At 42.9% G+C, this 21,965-nt stretch overlaps 1 protein-coding gene across 2 annotated transcripts; it reads left to right on the forward strand.

The window, feature by feature from the left end:
- The first annotated feature begins 215 nt into the window (after window positions 1–215).
- Window positions 216–21,607, forward strand: PES1 (pescadillo ribosomal biogenesis factor 1). 2 transcript variants are annotated; one of them, XM_060248965.1, is made up of 15 exons: window positions 216–622; window positions 1,176–1,255; window positions 3,722–3,875; window positions 4,542–4,651; window positions 6,058–6,229; window positions 9,770–9,859; window positions 15,116–15,232; window positions 16,243–16,320; window positions 16,501–16,590; window positions 16,831–16,961; window positions 18,827–18,952; window positions 19,268–19,452; window positions 19,806–19,930; window positions 20,490–20,657; window positions 20,945–21,607. In XM_060248965.1, exons 1-15 carry the CDS (start codon window positions 599–601, stop codon window positions 21,029–21,031), a joined length of 1,737 nt encoding a protein of 578 aa, XP_060104948.1. In that variant the 5' UTR covers window positions 216–598; the 3' UTR covers window positions 21,032–21,607. The 2 variants fall into 2 exon arrangements, with proteins under 2 accessions (XP_060104948.1, XP_060104949.1); XM_060248966.1 differs by having other exon boundaries at window positions 242–622; window positions 19,809–19,930.
- Window positions 21,608–21,965: the final 358 nt, after the last annotated feature.

The raw sequence follows: 21,965 nt of genomic DNA on the forward strand, positions 1-21,965 counted from the left end.
GGGAAAACTCTGAAACAGCACGACACTTCTACGTTTACAAACAACCAATGAAAGAGGTGGAGGACGCCTTCAACAACATCGCCCAGTCGGGCCTTCTCTAATCCCAGCATGCCTCTGGGTGTCACCAATGTCCCTTCTCCTTCTCAGTATACTTCGCAAACCCATCCTTGACTCTATCGCTAACCATACACATCTGGAAGGCTTTCTAGCTTCGCATCTCTATGATAGGCAGCCGAACTCCCAGCATGCTTTGCATTTTTCCCTGAAGTGTCTTAAGGCCCGCACTTAGGCTCTTTTGTAGTCGTTCGCAGTGATGCCTTTTCAAAAAGGCGCTAATTCTCTGAGAGCTTCTCTGGATTTTTTCCCTAAAGAGGCTCATTACAGAGTGATAAAAATGCAGAGATTATTTTTTTTCCTTTTCCGTCGCCTGTATCGGTACCACGGAACGGAACCCGATAAATGTGAGGCATCTGATCAGGCAGCATGTGGAACGCCACAGTAGGGTCCTGAAAACATGCTCAGCTTTCGGAGCTTCCTGAAGCCACCACGTGAGCGTTAGGAGAGCTCGAGAAGGGAAGAATATCTTGTTTCAGTAATAATGGGTGGCTTGGAAAAAAAGAAGGTAAAATGAAGTAGTTTGTGTTTAATCAGGCTGTTTAATAATGTAGTATGTTCTTTAGCGCGCTAAGGCAATATAATTCTTACAACAGCCATGCCAGGTAGGATGCTGTCGTACCCATGAATGACTGAGAAGAGATTGGTTTGTCTTAAAAAATCCATTGTAGAGAAAAGGTTTGGACTTTCCAGTGTAAACAGTGTCGGTGAATATCCTATTCAGTATTTCTATAGAATTTTTAATGTGAAGGAGCATTCCACAGTGTGAGCATCCAGCTGCTGTTTGAAGCAGTGAATTTCATTATACCATCTCAGCTCTTTGAGCTTTCCTACTCTAACTCTTTGAAATATTTAATGCGTATTTTCTCATGTATAAATCATTGTAACTGGGAAGCGGCAGAGCATGGAAGTGGGAGCATGGGAGCCAGCCTCCTTGCAATAGTGAGGCTACAGATCAGTACCAATCAACTTTGGCTTCAGTTTGAGGAATCATCAGCTCCTAATGTTTGTCTCCTTCTTGTTCTGTCATCTCTGCCCTCCTCCCCCACCCCACACTGAAGTATGAGCGAGGCTCTGCAACCAACTACATCACCAGAAACAAAGCTCGGAAGAAATTGCAGCTGAGCCTGGCAGATTTCAGGTATGGAAAAAATATGTTGGTCTTATTTATCAGGCAGATGCCCAAGACTAAGTACTGACTCTTGTGTATTTCACTGACACAGGGGAGGTGTGCAGTGTGAATTTGTGTGCAGATAGAGAGTTTGCATCTCTGGTGCCTGATTGCTGTCAGCAAAGGCTAAGCTATCTAATGTTGGTTGAGGATAGTGAGTTTTACACTTTACGTTTTCCCCTACAATTGAGACCATTCACTGATATGAAAGAAAGTGAGGGCACACTCAGATGGAGATGAATCTTGTTTCCTTCTCCCTCAGTGAGCCCAGTAATTGAAAACCAAGCCTGGTGGATCTGTGTAGCCCTTATTTCCTGTTTAGTTGTAGAGTATCACAGTGTTGTAGAGTATTACAATATGTGTGTAAAGTGTTGTCAAGTCATAACTAACTTACGGTGACCTTATGGGTTTTCGAGGCAAGAGACTTAACAGCAGTAGTTTGCTGTTGGCTTTCTTTGCATAGCAACCCTGGAATTCCTTAGTGGTCCCCCATTCAAATACTAACCAAGGCCAACCCTGCTTAGCTTCTGAGATCTGACAAGATTGGGCTAGCCTGGGCCATCCATGTCAGGGCAGCCTCAATAGAAACATTAATTCATATACCACATATTGTACCATTCTTACTCATTTTAGCCAGTGACCTTGTGAAGTTTGTTGCTGTTCCCATTTGCTGCCAGAGTAGTGAGGTTGAGGGTAAGAAATGTGTCAAAAAATCAACAGTGGGTTATTAGCTGAGATCGGAACTCTTTGGCTGATTCCTTTGTGCTGTGGCAGCTTAACGTTGTTTCGGAATGGCTGCAGAGATTGGCTGCCTTCGAGTCCCAGAGAAGAGGTAGTGGGGGACATTTCTTTATTTAAAAGGTGTATGTGTCACTCTGGAGATCTGTTGTAGGCGGCTAATAAAATGTTCAAACTATAGGGAGTAATGGAGATTATTTCACACCTTAAGAATATGCTGGGCAATACAGTTATCCTGCCAAGTGATTTTATAAAATCTTTTTAAATGGAGGCTTGTAAGAAGTAAAGTACGGTATACATTTGGGAATGTGTCATCAGGTATCCTGATATATAAATTAATTTTAAAATACGGATCAGGACCATGGTGGACAGGTCAAACTACCCCAGTGTAGTTTCTTTAAGAGATCAAACCCACCCACCTCATGCTACCAATAGGGGAAAAGATAGGAATCCATATTGTGCCTGTCTTTCTCTTACCTGGCTTTAGTAGAAGACTGCAGATTTATACCCCAACCTTCTTTCTGAGTCTCAGCGGCTTACAGTCTTCTATATCTTCTCCCCCCTCAACAGACACCCTGTGAGGTGGGTGGGGCTGAGAGGGCTCTCACAGCAGCTGCCCTTTCAAGGACAACTCCTGCGATAGCTATGGCTAACTCAGGGCCATTCCAGCAGGTGCAAGTGGAGGAGTGGGGAATCAAGCCTGGTTCTTCCAGATAAGAGTCCGCACACTTAAAACACTACACCAAACTAACTGTGTGGATATGTGTGATTTATTTTGGGGAAAACAACAGAGGGTGAAAGATTTAGCTGTCTCCTTTGTGTGTGTGAGTGCTAAGATCCAAAGAAGAGCTTGGGAGCCAGGTGCACTTTCCAAGGCTCCCAAGCTCCTTTGCCAGCAAGAGGCAAGAAAAGTATGGGGGCTTCTGGTTAATGCAACTTCCCTCTGCTTCCTTCTCTAGCTAGGTGGCTTTAGAAGGGAGTGTGAGTAAAACTGCATGCAGCAAGGTTTTCACTTCATGTTGTCTTTCCAGTCATTGAGTGGATATGTTAGCTCTTCCTGCGTGTGTTGTATCTCTCCTACAAATGACCCCCACCCCCCCAGCTATCTTTAATCCTTATTATTCCTCATCAGCCTGAGGCCTGTGTGCATTTGCAGGGTAGAATTACCCTCCTTCAGGGCCCAAATTTATAGATCCTTACTCACACCATAGTGGATTGCAGATGGGCAGCTTAGTGTAAGAGTTCTCTGCGTTGACTTACTGAAAAGACCACAGTTGTTGTGGGGGCATAGAAGGTAGAGTAAGTTTATATGGCAATAAAGGCTTGTGTTTGTTTAAGTTTAGAAAGGGCCCCCTGAATTTGAGAAACATGGGTAGAAATCATAAAGGTAAAGGTAGTCCCCTGTGCAAGCACCAGTCGTTTTTGACTCTGGGGTGATGTTGCTTTCACAATGTTTTCACGGCAGACTTTTTACAGGGTGGTTTTCCGTTGCCTTCATAATAGAGCCTATTTCAGTGCTTCAGAATTGAATGTAGTAGATGGATTTAGGGGTGTTACCAGCTGTATAGCATGTTTTGGCAGCTGCTGGCTTAGAAATTAATAATTCTCTGCATCCTCCTGTTTAAACTTCAAGCTGCTTGGGATTTTGGTGCAAGGGCAAACTGACAAGTTCTTGTCTAACATCTTTGTCTCTTGTAGACGACTGTGCATCCTTAAAGGGATTTACCCTCATGAGCCCAAACACAAGAAGAAAGTGAACAAAGGTTCCACGGCTGCCCGGACTTTCTATCTCCTCAAAGACATTAAATTCCTCTTTCATGAACCAGTTGTTAACAAGTTCCGGGAATATAAGGTATTATGATCCAGCAGCTGATCAAGAGTAGTAGATTACTGTTTCACTGCATAGAGTCACTTTAGGGTGACAGGCAAGGGGGGATTCCCAAGTCTTCTGAGTACTGCCATTTTTTGTAAGTTAGACAGCATTCTAGCCAGTTTGGTGTAGTAGTTAAGTGTGCGGACTCTTATTTGGGAGAACCAGGTTTGATTCCCCACTCCTCCACTTGCAGCTGCTGGAATAGCCTTGAGTTAGCCATGGCTATTGCAGGAGTTGTCCTTGAAAAAGCAGCTGCTGTGAGAGCCCCCTCAGCCCCTCAGGGTGTCTGTTGTAGGGGGAGAAGATATAGAAGATTGTAAGCCTCTCTGATTCAGAGAGAAGGGTAGGGTATAAATCTGCAGTAATCTTCCCTGTATCTTAGTGACAGTTGTTTAAGTGCAAGATCCTGTTTGTGCCTTATAAGGCATTAATGAGTCTGGTTATATTTCAATATAAGATCTGTTGAATCTTGCTTGTGTTATTAAGCATTTCCAGTGCCTTTACCTGGTGTGCCATCTATAGTGGATCAGATGTTTCATTCTTGAGTGGAACTTGTGGAATGTTAGTGGGTAGCTGGCTGTGATATGAACTGTGTGGTAAACAACTGTAAAACATGGTCACTCTGAAACTTTTGTCTCCCTCTAGGTGTTTGTCCGCAAGTTGCGCAAGGCATATGGCAAGAGCGAGTGGAACACTGTGGAACGCCTGAAAGACAATAAACCGAACTATAGGCTGGACCACATTGTCAAGGAGAGGTGAGGGATAGGAAGCACCAGAAGAACTTTGTGAAATAGACATTTAGAATCTAGGGCTTGGGTGTCAAACATGTGGCCTAGGGGCCAAAACTCCCAGAAGGTTCGTATCAGGCCCCTGAGCAACTGTCTGCTGTCTGCTTCCTTCTCTGTCTCTTTTGCTTCCTTCTGCATCACAGCTTGCCTTGCCGGGCTTGTTCAATAGCACAGGAGCTGCAGAGCAAAACCTCTATTTTCTTCAATGGCTGAGGCTTCTCCCTTGGGGAGGAAGGGGGGGAATAGCTTGCTTTGCCAAGCTCTCCCAGTTGTACAGCAGAGCCTCTCTTCCTTCTATTGGCTGAGGCTTCCCCCCCACACACACCGCCGGTCCCCTGGGGAAGGAAGGAAAGAGCCAGAGCTTCCTTTGCCCGGTTTCCTGGATTGCATGGGAGAGATACAAAGAAAGCACCTTTAAGACAAACGAATGCTAATGTTTTAAGCATGTTTCATTTTAAATTCTTAAAAAATCTTTAATTGTGTTTGTATGTGTCCTTTATGAAGTTTATATCTCCGTTACCTGGCATTACATTTTATGATGCTCATGGCCTGGCCCGACAAGGTCACATTTATGTTGGATCCAGCCCTCATAACAAATGAGTTCAACACCCCTGATTTAGGGCGGAAGGATGACAAAAGACTGGGGAACTTGAACTTTATAATTTATTGTGTTGATTTATTTTTAAAAAATATTTATACTCACCTTTCTTCTTGGCCCGAGTCCACAGCACATAGCTAGATATGTCAAATTTTTGGAAATTTTGAATTCGTTGGGAGGGGATACAGTTCCCCTCTCTTTTTTGGAAAAGAAAACACATTTTTGGAAGAGTTAAAATACATATGATATTGATTGTCAAGCCTAAACTTATTTTACTGTTTTAATGACATAAAATATCTGCTTCATTGTTAGCACATAGAAGTGTATGGTTTCTCATGTTTATGACATTTTTAAATGCCTTAGAATTCTACAAGCAATATTATGAATGTATCCAATATGAGAGAAGGTGGGAGAGTACAATCTTGCTGGAAAGACTGAAGATCACTTCACTATGCCAGTCCTTTCCCCAGATGCTCTCTCAGTTTCCTACCAGTTCCCACAGTATTTTCAGGGAACAGGAGAATCTGGTTAGGAAAACCTGAAGACAGCAGAAAGAAGCCATGTGTCTTGTTGCTCAGAGACCCATTTATGGGCATTCAGGTTCTATAAGAGTAGCTCACAACACTTGCAGGTGGGGCTAGTTGAGAAGTCTTCTAACTTAATTTCTTTGGTCTTCTGAGTACTGTGGCTTTAGCCTGAGAGCAATTGTAAAAATTTTGGGTGCTTAAAAAAGGTTGTGTAAATCTGTCTTTTTCATCTTCTGTGGTGGCTACAGATACCCCACTTTCATTGATGCTGTGCGAGACCTGGACGATTCCCTCTCCATGTGCTTCCTCTTTGCAACTTTTCCTCGTACGGGCAAGTGTCACGTTCAGACGATCCAGCTTTGCCGCCGACTCACCGTGGAGTTCCTCAACTACGTCATTGCTGCACGTGCTCTGCGCAAGGTCAGCAAGGAAAGGCTGAGAATGCTCTTGGTCCTGGAGAGGGTTGCTCTGTTGTGTCCACAGTCCATGCAGCACATTGGCACTAAATGGGGGTGTGATAGTACTAATAATATCTCTTAGCTAAATGCTTCATGAATAGTGTTTTGAGTCTCTGTGTATGTGTAAAGTTCTATCAAGTGGAGGCAACTTATGGTGACCTCATAGGGTTTTCAAGGCACGAGACTAATAGATGTGATTTGCCATTGCCTGCCTGGTTTTCCTTGGCTAACTTTAACATATTTGTTGTGGCTGAAAATTGTTGGAAGCTGGATTTGCATATTTGTGTATATACATGCAAAAGCTTACTCAGGGGATGGCGGAGTTTACAATTCACTTTGTTAGCAGTAAGTAGTCTACACCTACTACGACTGGAACATCTTGTACTTTAATTGTATCTTGTTTTCGTATCTGCTCTGTGGTGTAACGTAATACATCTAGGTCTTGGGTTGCTGGATGCTCTTGTCTTAACTTTGTTAATAACTCTTCTCCCTCATTTGTGTGTACATGCACGTGTATAGTTTGCAGACTGAATGTAACACTTCATACATATAACAAAATGGCATACCCAAAAGCTTCTTACAAAATAACTATCTGATGAAGAGAGCTTCGATTCTTGGAAGCTCATATCATGAATATCTTGTTGGTCTCCAATGCTACAGGACTCAACTCTAGCTCTTCTGGTAGCTTTTCTACTGCAGACCAACCGGGCTACCCTCTGAAACTACATACAATAAATATGTTCAATTTAAGGTGATACTGGACACCTGTGTGGTGTTTTGACTGCAACTGGCAACCATGACTGCCTCTCTGGAATATGTGCTTAGGCAGCTGACTTGCACTGAGTCAGAGCAGGGGTCTCTCAAGACCATAAGAGTTCTGCTGGTTGAGACTCAAGGATAATCTTGTCAACAGTAGCCAAGCAGATGCTTCCAGAGAGGCCACCAGTAGGCCACTAAGGTGATGCCCCTCCCCTATTTGCCTCAACATAGTCTTATGAAGTGCCCAGCAGTTATTTGTTCTCATCAGCACTAATTTGACATTCACAGAATTTCATGAACAATTCTTCTAAAATACAGGTCAGGAATATTTAGAGTTCAGGTGTCAAACAGAACGACAGTGTGATTAAACTAAGTATGTTCTTATTTTAACTTTTTGGTATACGACTCCTAAAAATCTAGCATATCTAAATAAAGAGATTCAACCTTATTGCTGGAGAAAATGCACTAATATTGGATCATATATACACTGTTGGCTTGAATGCCCCAAAATCTTACCTTTCTGGCAGAAAATACTGAAAGAAGTTCAATTAATAACAGGACAGAAAATTAATCTCACCCCAGAATTATTATTACTGAATTATAGAATGGCAGTCAAACACGGCAATATTATTCACAAACGTATAACATTGCTTCTATATGCAGCTAGATCTGTAATAGCTACTAATTGGGAAAAAGAAAAAACACCCTCTATTAATCTTTGGTACAAGACTATTTGGAATACATATGTTATGGCTAAATTGAATGAGCAAATGAAGCCAATATCTAATATAAAAAATCAATCTGATTTTATAGCAACTTGGCTACCAATACTAGAATATTTACACGTACATTCTGAGATACCAGATATTATAAGTATATTGCATCTCTGTTGAATTAAGAGAAATAGTTTACAGTATTATAATATGCAAGCTTTTAGTCACCATTTTATTTTATATTGTATTGATAGTTGTAATTCTGAATTGAAACTTAATAAAATATGTTGCGGGGGGGAACTAAGTATGTTCATATGATTTGTGACTCCACTAAAGGTAAAGTGTGTTCTCGAGTCATAGCTGACTTTTGATGACCTTATAATGTTTCACCTCATGGGGCTTTCAAGGCAAGAGATGAGCAAAGATGACTTGCAGCTGCCTTTCCCTGCAGAGTGGCCCCTGTTTCCTTGGTGGTCTCCCATCCAAGTACCAACTCTGCTCAGCTTTCAAGCGCTGATGAGATTGGGCTAGTCTGGACTACACTAGCTGTGGATTACTACAGTTATGTGAAACCATGGTTTGGTTTATTAACCAAAGGCAGTTTTAAACTCCCTGAATCTTGGTTTGTTTCTCAGAACCACCCATATTGCAGTGCATGCTGGGATAACTGCTGAGTCTGCATAGGGAAGACAGTGGAAAAAGCTAAGGGAATGAAACCAGGATTTGATTGATCCTCTTTGAGCCAAATGCCAGTTTCACAAACAAATCATAGTTAAAATATACCATGGTCTTGTGTCATAAGAACCAAGCATTGGTGATTAATATTCTTAGTAATTCCAAATTCCTTCAGTTGATGAGACCAGATTGTTCTTTGTTTTTATAATGGATATGCTTTATAGGAAAATTAGGAACTGCCATTTAGAAATTATTTTTAGCTGGTGTTTTCTTTTACTGTAGGGGATTTTTTTTGGGGGGGGGGGTGTTCCTGTGAGGTAACAGCCAATTTGTGGTGACCCTGTAGGATTTTCAAGGGAAGAGACATTCAGAGCTGGTTTGCCATTGCCTGCCTCTGCATAGTGGCCCTGATATTCCTTGGTGGTCTCCCATCCACCTTGCTTAGCTTCTGAAATCTGATAAGATTGGGCTAGCCTGGGCTACCAAATCAGGGCTTTGTTTACTGTAGTAAATGAAGGCAAATGTACTTAGGAAAATTACCGTAAAACTGCTGCTTAATGTGCAGTTTCCAGTTGGCATATCCATAAGCCCTTGTATTCTAAAATTGATGTTTTCTGGAGTAGGTTACTTTTAATATATTCCCTTTCTGGTCTCATGAATCCATGAGGTATATCTCTTATTTTTTTTTTCTAAATTTCATAACCTAACCCAGTTACATCCATCATTGATTATTGTGAGTAAAATCATCTGCTTTTGCTCCAGTTTCTAGTACTTGGATGCTATTGAGAATAATAGCTGTTTATAGGCCCATCTTCTCTGAATTTGTCTAACTCATTTATAAAAACAAGTTCTGCTGCTGTATTGAAGAAGCATTTCATGCACTGATTGTCAGTAGCTTTCCACGGTCTCTGGCAGAGATCTTCCTGTGTCAAGACGCCTTTGACTGGAGGCGCTGGGAAATGGACTTGTGAAGTTTTGGCCCAGGAGAAGATACCTCATTGTTAGACGAAAAGATGATCTGTCAGTTTTTCCCTTTTGTTTCCATTTGTTATGCACCACTACCAAAAACTCTCAAAATACAATGAATTTAAAAAACTGGACCCTCCCCAACTAATCCACTGAAGCTTGAGATGTTTTGGCTGTAGTAGACCCTGCATTTTGACTGTGGTCTTAACCTGGAGCTACAGCTTGTTTTTGATTTATTGATGTTGTTAGAAGATGTAACAGAAGAGAGGTTGCTAATCAGTCCTTACCTGTAGATTGTGTTCCGATCCATGTGAATAAGTGCTGGGATTCCTCAGTTGACCTCTTGCTTGCCCTTTTTACTGAGATCTTTCTCTGGGTTCTTTTGCTAGGTGTTCCTGTCCATCAAAGGCATTTACTACCAGGCTGAAGTGATGGGGCAACTTGTCACCTGGATAACACCTTATGCCTTTTCTCACAATGTGAGTAGCGATCATCTTATCACTTTCTGCAAGGGCAAGATTTTCCTGCAATGTTTCTTCCTAAAAAAAAGTAAGGCAGCCAACACAGGTTGTGTCAAGGCTGAGAACAGTACCAGTAATCTCCACATTCTGAGCAGAATTAACTTGGCTGGTGTGAATGTGGTTAATGAGTCCTGTATCTTGCCAGGCTCCTGTCATTAAAACATGGATCACTTCTTGAAAATGGGCTGACTGAAGTAATATTTAACTGAGAGAGCATAGAGCACATAGTTGCACTGGAAGGACTATACTAGTGAATCTATGCTGAGAAAGGATGTATACTTTTTACTGGTGGATCTACCCCAAGGAAGGATGCAGCCAAGCTAAGGCATTAATTTATATATAAAATAAAAACATTCATTAGCTCCCCCCCCCCAAAGCTGAAAGTCATATATAATACAGTCAAACCAACAAAATGTTCTCACGTTACAGTGACAACATGTACTTATTTGATTTGTGTGTGTGTGCACACATTAACTCTAGTGTCACATTCAACTCATCTATAGCTGACTATTTAAATAATGACTCGATGCTTGCACAGGGGATTACCTTTACCTTTTTATCCAAATACTGCTCTTCAGTTTTATTTGTAAACTGAATGCACATTGGCTGTTTCTTACAAAACAGATGTTTGTAGCCACATGCTAGATCTGTGTGCATTCACTCTTAACATAAATGGACTGCAAACTAGAACTAATGCCTCAGAAGCACAGAAACCAGTTTTTAAAACGGTATGAACAGTTTTAAACAACATTATTTCAAATGGCTGGGTGGACTACAGTAGCTCTCTCTAGAAGCAGCCCATTCCACAGCTTCGAGGCCCTCACTTTACAAGTCCTAGTCGACAGCTGCCTAGGTATATGAAAAAATACAAAGGGGATGCAGTTATAAAAAGTGTAGTGGCTAGCAAACATATACCAGAAGAGGTGGTCCTTTGGATATGTGGGTCCCAGGCTTACTCAAAGCAGAAGTGTCTTTAAAACTGTTTTGCAAATAGGTTTGGAAAAGTAAAACAAGTGCCCCTGTGTTTGCACACCAGTATTGGTCATTTGTGATGTATTAACAGATTGAAGGAGTGGGGAGGCCAGCCTTCTCCTCATCTGGTCATCTGGAAGTTGATTGTTATTTGCCATAGGTGACTAGGTGGATTGCTGCTCACAAACGGTAGTGGGCTAAATGCAAACAATGTGTTTGGTAAACATCAAACTTAATCTATACAATGGGAAGTAGCCCTGTGTGAAAGTAGCCAATACCGTTCATAGCAACTAAACAGTGCTGACACTATCTTTAAGGGTGATTAACATGTGGAATTCACTGTCACAGGAGGTGGTGGCGGCTATAAGCATAGACAGCTTCAAGAGGAGATTGGATAAGCATATGGAGCAGAGGTCCATCAGTGGCTATTAGCCACAGTGTATTGTTGGAACTCTCTGTCTGGGGCAGTGATGCTCTGTATTCTTGGTGTTTGGTGGTGGGGGGCACCAGTCAGGCTTCTAGCCCCACTGGTGGACCTCCTGATAGCACTTGGTTTTTTTGGGCCACTGTGTGACACAGAGTGTTGGACTAGATGGGCCATTGGCCAAATCCAATATGGCTTTGCTTATGTTCTTAAATGGCTTTTTTAAAGGATTAGATAAATTCATAAGAGGATGGGGCTACCAGTGCCTCATGGTCATGATAATCAGAGGACACTTTTAATACCTCTGATTACCCAGTGCTTGTGGCAGGGACTTAAGGAGCAGATTATGCTGTCTTTGTGACTTCCTTCTGAACGTAGTGGTGATAAATGGCAGGCCACTGGCAAAAGGAAATGAACCAGCAATGGAAGTTCCATATTAATTCAGCATTATAGGCCATAGCTATAGAAATACTTCACAAAATGCACCTAGAATTTATTGCACTACACAGTACACAAGTCCCAGATTTCCCTCTCGCTGAATTAATGTGAGTGAACTCAATTTTTTAGCCTCTGGCTCACACATTTTTGTCTTAGCTCAGGCAGGATGGCCCCAGAGCAAACTAGTTTATGCAGTAGCCAAATTGTTTGCTCACAACTTTAATGCCATTAGGTCACAAAGTAGAATATTTGCTGACAAGGCTCCACAGCTTAGAGGGAGCACTGCCAAGTCCCGTCTTGTTTTGAGTAAAGGCGTCTTGCTGTTGCAGTCTTGGAAGCTCTGCATATCTTTTCCTTAGTGTCTTGGGCAAAGGCCTCTTGAGCTGCGTATAGCTTCTTTACTGTCTTAGGCAAAGACCTCTTGCTAATGCAGTCCTGGATGTTCAGCATATCTTTTTCTTGGAGTCTGGTTGTACCAGCCAAGGTTCTCTCACTTTGAAAATCATTAGCTATTTCAAAAACAAGGTAAACATAGTTTTAAAGTTCAATGTGGGAGTGCAGCTCTTGCCTGGGAGCCAGTAAGGAATAGGTACTTGCTGTCAGAGCTACAGTCTGGTACTACCAGTAAGGAGTAGGTACTTGCTGTCAGAGCTACAGTGTGGTCCTTTCCTCAGTGAGCTACTTTCTTTCCGTCCTTTAGGTACTTAGCAGTATCACTATCCAGCTGTTTTTCTTGGAGACTATTTGCAGCCACTATAGTTAGCCTCCAGCCATGTTACTCATTGATGCCTTGGATGTGTCTTGGCACACGTCCATCTTTTATTGCCTTCCTGAATGGAACCAAAAGAAGTGAGTGGCACGGATACAGCATTGGAGAAGCAGGCAAAGCCAAAAGACGCTGTTAAAAGTATAGCATTCTGTTCCTTGTTGTGTTTAGGAGGAAAATTCCAGGCACGTTTCAGTGTTCGTCCTTGGGGGGAAATGTCAGTAATCATAATGTGCCAGCACAATAGCTGCCCAGGCTGCAGAGCTCAGTAATGCTAACTTAAGCACGCATAGCTGTTTTGAATGGGTAGCAGCCTGGTTTAAATATGATGCTGTTCCTGTGCAAAGTTGAAAGCGTGAGTTCTCTAGCCTTGCTGGCATTGTGCTTAAACTGGACCTGAGTGCTACTGTTTCCATGGAAGGAGAAGTTACGCTTGTCTGTCTAAAAATATTCCTTCATGGAAGATTCTTGAAACACATTGTTTTACAATTTATAGAGAAGAACCTTGGATTAAAGCTTTGACTGTAACTCTTGGCTTTGCTTTTAGCTTCTTGGGTGCCTGAGTAGAACTAGGAGGAGTTGGTTGGGTGCCCAATGCCCCTTGTGACCTGTGCGTGCTGTGCTTTGTCTCTGGAGCCTGGCTGTACCAGCTCAGATTCTCTTGAGCTGAAAATCATTAACTTCAAAAATTAAGGTGCAGGTGATTCAACTAACAGTCTCCAGCTCCATTGCTGGAAACAGTGGACACGGGGTCTGGACACAGGTAGTCCAATTAGTTGGTTCAAAAACCACCACCATTTCTTGGCATAACTAGTTCACTCAGTTTCCTGTTTTCCTATTTATAAGATACCATGGAGCAGATAACAGTTTGAATAGTAAGCATTAATCTATAAAACTAAGCTTGTAACAAGCCACTTGCCTGGCTACCCACAGACAGTCATAATTGCTACCGGGTGACTAGGCAAGTGAACTTTTGTGAGTCAAAAGCAAATCAATCATTATTTTCCACTTGGGCCCAGTGAGGACAAGCAGGTTGTTAACTTTTGCAGACTTATTAGTAAGCTAAGTTTTCTTTTCCATGACAAGATCTGAAAAGAAAACCCCTAGGCTGTTTATATTACTAGGCTGAAATCAGATTTTTCAGCTGGATAATTATGTTAATTTATTCCAGTGTCACGCTTCCAAGTATATAGGCTTATGGAAAATGTGAGTAGATCACATTCCTTCTTGTGGATTGCGGGCTCAGCTGTATGCTACAATTAATTCCAAGAGTAAATTCTGGCAGTCCTTTCTCCTCCCCCACCCTGCTCTTTCCCATTTATTGCGAGGTGGTAATACAAACTGTAAATTTGATTTGGCATCATCTGATGTTTTAGCTATTTTAATTTTTCTGGATTTTAGGGTCGGTACATAAATATAAATTATAAATAAATAAAAACACTCTGGGGCCGAATTAGATTGGGGCAGGGGCATTCTGCACTCCATGCAGCTCCTTGGTAAATAAGGCAACCAGCATAAATGATGCAAAATTTATTCTGCAGTTTTTGCCGAGCCCTTCTTGGTATATAATAATTGTATATGATATTCATCTTTTGCCTTAGACTGCAAACAGCCCTGATTGCAGAGCTCCGTTTTCCAGCCTGGATATTCTTTATCATAACCACTGTGGTTATAGTGTTCAAACACTTTAAATTCCCCGACAAGGATCTGGAGACCCAGGTTTGAATACCCACTCTGCCATGGTAGCTTGCCGGGTGATCTTAGGCAGTTACACACTCTTACAGGGTTAGGCTGAAGTGAAGGAGAGGAAAGTGATGTAAACCACTGTTCATCTCCTTTGGGGAGAAAAAAGAGGTAGAAATGAAGTAAAATAAACAATATATTTTAAAATAATTCCATTGGCTGAAATTACTTAGTTTATGTTCTTCTTTTTGGGCAAACACTGTTGTTCAGGGGAAGCTGGATTTGGGACGGTTTGCTATTAATCCATAAGCACATAAGAAGAGCCCTGTTTGATCAAGCCAAGGGTACAGTGTTCAGTTTCCAACAGTGCTCAAGCAAATGCCTGTTAAAAAAGGTAAAGGTAGTCCCCTGTGCAAGCACCAGTAGTTTCCGACTCTGGGGTGATGTTGCTTTCACAACGTTTTCACGGCAGACTTTTTACTGGGTGGTATGCCATTGCCTTCCCCAGTCATCTACATTTCCCCCCAGCAAGCTGGGTACTCATTTGACCAACCTCAGAAGGATGAAAGGCTGAGTCAGCCTTGAGCCGGCTACCTGAACCAGCTTCTGCTGGGATCGAACTCAGGTCATGAGCAGAGAGCTCCGACTGCAGTATTGCAGCTTTACCACTCTGCTCCATGGGGCTCTTAAATGCCTGTTAGTTGATGCCATTTCCCTGATCAGTATCTGATATTCAAAGAGAAAGCAATGTGTCTTAAAGAGAAACCCTCTGTTTTAAAGCAATTCAGTTTAGCTGTCCATGTGCATGTGCTTTGAAAGAGAAGATAAATGTTGGATCTAACTGTGGACAAAGAACTAGCAGACTTTCAGAAAGGGTTTATGCATGGCATGGTCTCTTTGTGCCCACCCAACTGGACTTCTTACATTTCAGCACCCAACAGATGTGGATTACAGGGTGATGGCCACTTTCACTGAATTCTATACCACTCTCCTTGGCTTTGTCAACTTTCGTCTCTACCAGTCCCTCAACCTGCACTACCCACCAAAGGTGAGTGCACTGCTATGAACTGCACAGAAATACAACTTGCTTTAAGGGAAGTGGTGTGTGCATGGGGAGGTGGGGGGAGACTAAAGGTCTGTAGTCCTGATGACTAGCACTGACAGAAGGATGGGATGGGATGGGATGTAGCAGCCCTCAGGAGCAAGCTGCAGGAAAGACAAGAATTTCCTAGAGGAACTGTGGAGGGAACTGGATGAGCTCCAAAAAAAGTCCATGGCTCAGGACAGAGCACACCAACTTTGTGTGCTGAAGGTCCCAGGTTCAGTGTCTAGTTGTGGCCTTTCTCTTCCAAAGACCTGGGAGAGCTCATGTGACAGGACAGTATTTTTATAGCACAATCCTCAGGTGCATTTACTTGGAAATAAGAGCTACTTTGTTGAGTAGAGCTTACTTCCAGTCAAGGTTGCATAGGGCCACAGCCTTCGCTAGATGGATTATGATAGCTTCAGGTACCAGGAAGCTAGAGAAAGCACAGGGTGGCCCAGAAGAGCTACTAGCTCCTTTATGTGGAATCATGGATATCAAGGCGTGGTGCCATGTGTAAGGTTGCTGTAAGAGCCATTCTGGGTCTCTTGACTTTATTTGTGGTGGGAGATAGCCCCCATCTTTAAAGAAAGGATTGTGATGTTGAGGAGATGTGGCCTCGATGCTGTATTCAGGATTGCTGCCATGTCCCTTGTCTCCCTTAGAGGTCAAATGAGCAGAAGAGTTGTGTGCTCACTTCTCCATCAAGATTCTTCAGTGCATAGTTTTAAAGAGCAGGCCTTGCATTTATGGAAAGTATCCCAGCTTAAGGAAACCTGGTAATACAGTGAGGTAGTTTCTGTTAAAGTTGCCAGAATCCTGGGTTCATTTGGACTTGTTTGATGTAAAGCGCCAAGGGAAAGTTGGGTGTGGGATCCCCTTGAAGGACTTTGTGCTAGTGGCCTGCTTGAGTGTTCACTTACTACATTAATGTTGAGGAAGGAACCCCACCCATGCCTCTGTCTGTCTTCTAGATTGAAGGCCAAGCTGCAGTTGAACTAAAGCCAGAGGAAGGGGAGCCATATGCATTAGACTCTGAGAGCTACATGGAGGTGAGAAGTCCGGTGCTGTTGGAATACCTGCTGCAATTTGGCTAAGTGGCCTCTGTCACTGTTACATGGCCTCCGATTAACTTGTCCCACTTGTTCAGTGCCAAGGGCATCTCTGCTTCCAATTCACCTGTATGCTCTGGTGACTAAGATTTCTGTGTCCACTTTGTCTTTCTTCTTTAGAAACTCTCAGCTCTTAGTGCCAGTCTGACCCGAGTGGTTGCTCCCGACCCAGAGGATGAGGCAAAAGTGGATGAGTTCCCTGTGGAGGGTGTAAGTATCCCAGGGAAAGGTGGATGATAATGTGGATTTCTTGAAGCTGCAATGAAAAGTGGTCCTCCGGTGACTTGGGAGGGATTTGCCAGGTAGTGGGTGGCTTGAGTTACTGTTCAATTTGGATATGGAAGGACTGAGAAGTCAAGGGCCCATCTCTGACTGGGATGGTAGCTGTTGTGTGGAATGGGGTTGTCACAGAAATGTTCCTTCAGGACTCACCAGAGTCTCTTTACTCAGGAGAGCACAGAGCAAGAGGAGGCTCGGCAAAAGGAACAGGAGGCCCTGGAGAAGCAAAAGAAGCTCTTTGAGGGGTTGCGCTTCTTTCTGAACAGGGAGGTACCCCGGGAGCCGCTGGCTTTTGTTATCCGGTACATACAAATTTTTTTTCTTGTGTTATACCGCTTGTTTATGATGACGGTGAAGAGAGTTCAAGCTCCTTCTAGAAAGTGATAGAACACTTGGCAGACTTATTTTGAACAAGAGGAGCTTTCTTCAAGAACCTCGATCTGTGCCATCAGAGCTCCATTGAGTCACTTTCAAGGCTCGAGAACTTTGACTAGGAGAACTTTGCTGCGCCATGAGCTCCTGCAGACTTTGAGGAAGTTGTTAATCTAGGTCTGTGACCGTAAACAGGAAACTTCTTTTGCTAACTGCTCATAAAGCAAAGTTTAATTTTGTTAAATTGCTCTTCACTGAGGGAGGGAGGAAATACCCATGAATAATAAGAGAGAACATAGAGATGTCCCCTGGTATGCCTTCATTTAGTCAATTTATAGTCCACCCTTTCCCAGGAACGGGCCAAGGCAGATAACAAGATAATAAAATGGCAATTTAAAACGTACAATTAAAATCAGAACAGTATGAAATAGTACAATGAACTATAAGCAAGTTATAAATGAGTTACAGATGGCGGCTCAGTTGGGCACATTTTACAACAGGCAGGCAGTTGACCAATGCTGTATAATTTGCACTCGCTACCAGTCAAGTATCGGATCCGTTTCAAGGTACTAGTATTGACATTTAAAGCCTTGCGCGGCCTGGGACCGACATACCTGCAGGACCGGAGCCCCGGAGATCATTACAATCAGCATCTCCTGACCATCCGGAATCAGCTCCCTATGGAGATTCGGGCCCTACTGGACTTACTACTATTCCATAGGGCCTGCAAAACGGAGCTGTTCCATTAGGCTTTTGCCTGAGGCAAGTGGGCATCCTTACCTTACTGCTGATATCATCTGGCAGACCTCCCTATCAGACTGCTAGACATCAGGCCTACAGCTATGACATCCATGACACCTAGGATATCTGTACTGTAACTTATAACACATGCTGTACCATTCATGCTGCATAATTTGATTATTCGTTGAGTGTTTTATGGTTTTATTGTTGGATTTTACTGTTTTATTGTGCCTGTGATCTGCCCATTATGGGGAAGGGCAGACTACAAATCTACTAAATAAAAATAAATAAAAAAAATACTGAAAGTCTAAAACAGTAATTGAAAATAGAAGATGGTGTCGCAGCAGAGATGATATCACAGCAAAGAAGGCCAGCCGATGGGATAGGATGTCTCCTGCCTCAATCAAAGGCCTGGCAGAATAGCTTCGTTTTACAGGCCCTACAAAAAGGTGGTAATTCAATGAGGGCCCGGATCTCTGTATGGACCTGATTCCACCAGGCCAAGACCAAGGCTGAAAAGGCCCTAGTTGAGGCAAGTCCTATATGCAGGCTGTACATTCTTGGCTGGTGTAAAACTTAAGGAGACATTACTTGAAACAGGTACATTATGACTTCAGGAACATAGCCATACCTGCTGAGAGCCAGGAATCCAGAGTATTTGGATGGGTTCAAATTTTTGCATTGCTTTGTCCTATTGCTCTCTCCTTCAAACAACTAGCAGTAATAGAGCTTGCTGTCAGCATTTTGTTTTGGGCTCCCTCACCACCACCCCCCATGTGTAGGAGGGTATTAGAGATCTTAGTACGCCTACCTATGGTACAACCTGTCTTTTGAACTTAAGGGGTGAAATCAGAAAGGAAGGTCCAGAACAAATGTGGAGTGACCAAACATTCCATAGTCTCAGCAGTTTCCATTGGGGGCTTCATGACAGAGTGACATGAACCCAAGGTTCCTTCCATCTTGCATCTCCTTTGCATTCTAGTATCTATGTGGCAGCAAAGCCTGCTGCTTGCTTGCTGTTTCTGATTGACTGAAGAAGGGTATCTTTTGGCAGGTGCTTTGGGGGCAAAGTGTCATGGGACAAGTCTGTTTGTATCGGTGCTACATATGATGTGACAGACCCAGCCATCACTCACCAAATAGTTGACCGGCCTAATATCGAAAAACAGGTCATTGGCAGGTGAGTGCTACTCAAGAAATATCATGAGACAATAACAAAATGGTTTTCATCTGAGAGGTGCAGCATATCCTGGACATTCCGCTGAAGGTTCTGGTTGGTATGACACTACTGGGGGACCGTGGAAATATGGGGAAACTGTTCAGTTGGTGTGGTAGTTGACTTCCAGCACAATATGCATATCCTCTTGGGTCTCTTACTGAGAGCAGTGAGAAAGCTGCAGCTTTGTTGGAAACATCCTAGATAGGCTTACCCAGTTAAATGTTTTTGTTTTCTGTCCAGTCTGGCTCTCATTAGACAATTTCCCGTCCACCCTAGGTATTACATCCAGCCACAGTGGGTCTTCGACTCGGTCAATGCCAGGCTGTGTCTTCCCGTGGCAGACTATTTTGTTGGCGTAATGCTCCCTCCCCACCTCTCTCCATTTGTTACTGAGAAGGATGGGGACTACATACCTCCAGAGAAGATGAAACTGCTTGCCCTGCAGAGAGGCGAGGAACCAGGTACTCTGTGCTTCCATGCTCTTATCAGGCCTTGAAATGTGCAGTGGAATTCTACATTGTTATATTCTTGTCAATAAAGCATGTAGAGTTTGGTGTAGTGGTTAAGAGTGGTGGACTCTAATCTGGAGAACCAGGTTTGATTTCCCACTCCTCCACTTGAAGTCACCTGGGTTAGTCACAGATCTTTCAGCCCAAAAAATAAACCTAGCTCACCACAAAAAGAGCTAGAGTTTCAAGTGGCCAGACAATCTTTAGATCTCCTGGCTGTACAACACCCACTGACATGTTAATTAATTAGTAAAGCATGAATGTGATGTTCCTAAATGGTAACATAGGTTGGTTCTTTGCTATAGAAGAAGAGAGTGAGGAGGAGGAAGATGATGAAGATGCATCAGAAGGCTCTGAAGTGGAGGAGGATTCTGATAAAGAAGATGAGAGGCGACTGAAGAAGATGGAAGCCCAGAGGTCTCAGAGCAAGGTACTACACTTCAGCTCAAGGTTTTAGCTGGCTATGATGGAGCAGTATGTTAATTTGTGCCTTGTGCCACAAATATTCACTGGCACCTCTCCTCTTTGCTCATTCTCTCTCGGTTTGTTTTCTTGTCTGACTCCTTCCTCTTGCTTTGTTTCTTGCTTCTCCTCTTACTTGGCCCTTATTTTTTCTGCTTCCTCCTTTCCAAGGCTTTATCATCTTCACTACAGGCCAGCGGTGGGTTCCTTACAACGTCCTTCATAACATTAAGAACATTACAAAATCTTATTCAACACATAACCAAAGCAAATCATTATTTTGCACATTTGTTGAACCGGATTATAAACAGATTGTCTTTAACATCTACATCACTTTATCTATCATTGCTAAATTTTCTTTGGTTTATCCTCACAACAAGTTGCAGGGTAAGATAGTCTTGGGAGATACTTTGATGGATTTCACCACCTGAACAATTTTAGGCTTTCTCTTCAAAATGAGCTGTTTTTTCTTTCTGTTCAGCCCCTGCTCAACTTTTTTTTAATTTCATGGCCTTGTTCTTCCTCAGAACCTCCCAGTGAAGGTGACAGCAGGCAAAGTCCTTAAAGAAGACAAGCAGCGGTTGGCAGAAGAGCAGCAGAGTGAAGAGAAACGCTTGGCCATCATGATGATGAAGAAACGTGAGAAATACCTCTACCAAAAGATCATGTTTGGGAAGAAGCGAAAGATCCGAGAGGTACAGTTCCCTGCTGTCCTAGGCTTGTGCTGTTTCCTGTTGTTGTGATCTTTCCTGTTGATCTTAGAAATGTAAAGGTTTTCCTCAGGTAAAGAATGCTGGCAAAATATGCATTGGGTGACATAGCACTGTCAACTGAACCAGGCGCTGGCAAAACTAGATGATGTGGAACTTTTCTGGTGGTGAAGGGCCTTAGAGAGGGTTGCTGTACAAGCAAGAGTACATGCTGTACTTCATGTGTTGAAAGACATTTTGGAAGTGTCACCTAATATATTTGTCTCTTGCAGGCTAACAAGCTGGCAGAGAAACGCAAAGCTCATGATGCAGCAGCAAAACTGGAGAAGAAGAAAAATAAGAAGGCAAGACGCGAGTAACGCAGGCCCATCCTCTCAGCTAGTCTTCATCTTATGCAGGCCTTAAAGATGGATGCTGTGGGCCTAGAGATGGTCCTCTCATCTGGTGGAGGGAAGCCTAGAAGTCCTCCAACCTTCTTACTTCCTCCCTCCAACATGTTTCTTCAAGCCGAAGGCATGGCTCCATAGACTGCTTGGTGTGACATCTGCTTTATTTAAACAGGATCTGAACTCTTCAATACTTTTCAGCATCCTTTCATGTGAAGGCCACTGTGGAACAGCAGGTTAATCAATCAGGGCAGACTTGTTGCTCTTTGAGAAAAGTGGCCTTTTCACACCAATGACAGCATGGGGCAGCTGAGAGTGGATGAAGCTCTTCTGTCTCTGAAGGCAGGGAGATAAACCCTCATGCACTTCTTAATGCTTCTGGCACAGAGGATAACTAGTCTAAAGCAAACATAAAACCACAGAAGAGGACATCCCTTATTTTTTTGGTGTCACTGTCTTACAGTGAGTATATGAGAAGAATATTGTATCAGAGAACAGAGTACCTTGGAACTGTTCCTGTATTTTGTAAATAAATCCACTTAAGACCAATACAGTGGCTCAGGTTGGATTTCTTTGTGTAGGAAAGAACAATGTGGGATCAAAGCCATGTTGAATTCCCCAGGTTGATTCTGGAACTGCCTCCTAGAGGTTATCCAAGGTTGAGACAGCTATAATAATCCATTCTCCCCTTCAATTACAGCTGTAACTGACATGGTAATTGTTTAGTCTTTTATTAAACAGAACTTTCAAAACCATGTCTTTCAGCATAGTGTGTTAATCCACTGATGCCACTGAGGCAGTAAGTGGTACAGAAAATGCTCCTTTCCAGCCACTAGTCCCTTCTGTAAAGAGGGCAGCTTTACTGCTCCAACTGTATTGGTACAAGGTCAGTAGCTACTAGGGTCTG

Source organism: Heteronotia binoei, chromosome 11 (genome assembly GCF_032191835.1).
Source record: "Heteronotia binoei isolate CCM8104 ecotype False Entrance Well chromosome 11, APGP_CSIRO_Hbin_v1, whole genome shotgun sequence".
Taxonomy (NCBI): Eukaryota; Metazoa; Chordata; class Lepidosauria; order Squamata; family Gekkonidae; genus Heteronotia; species Heteronotia binoei.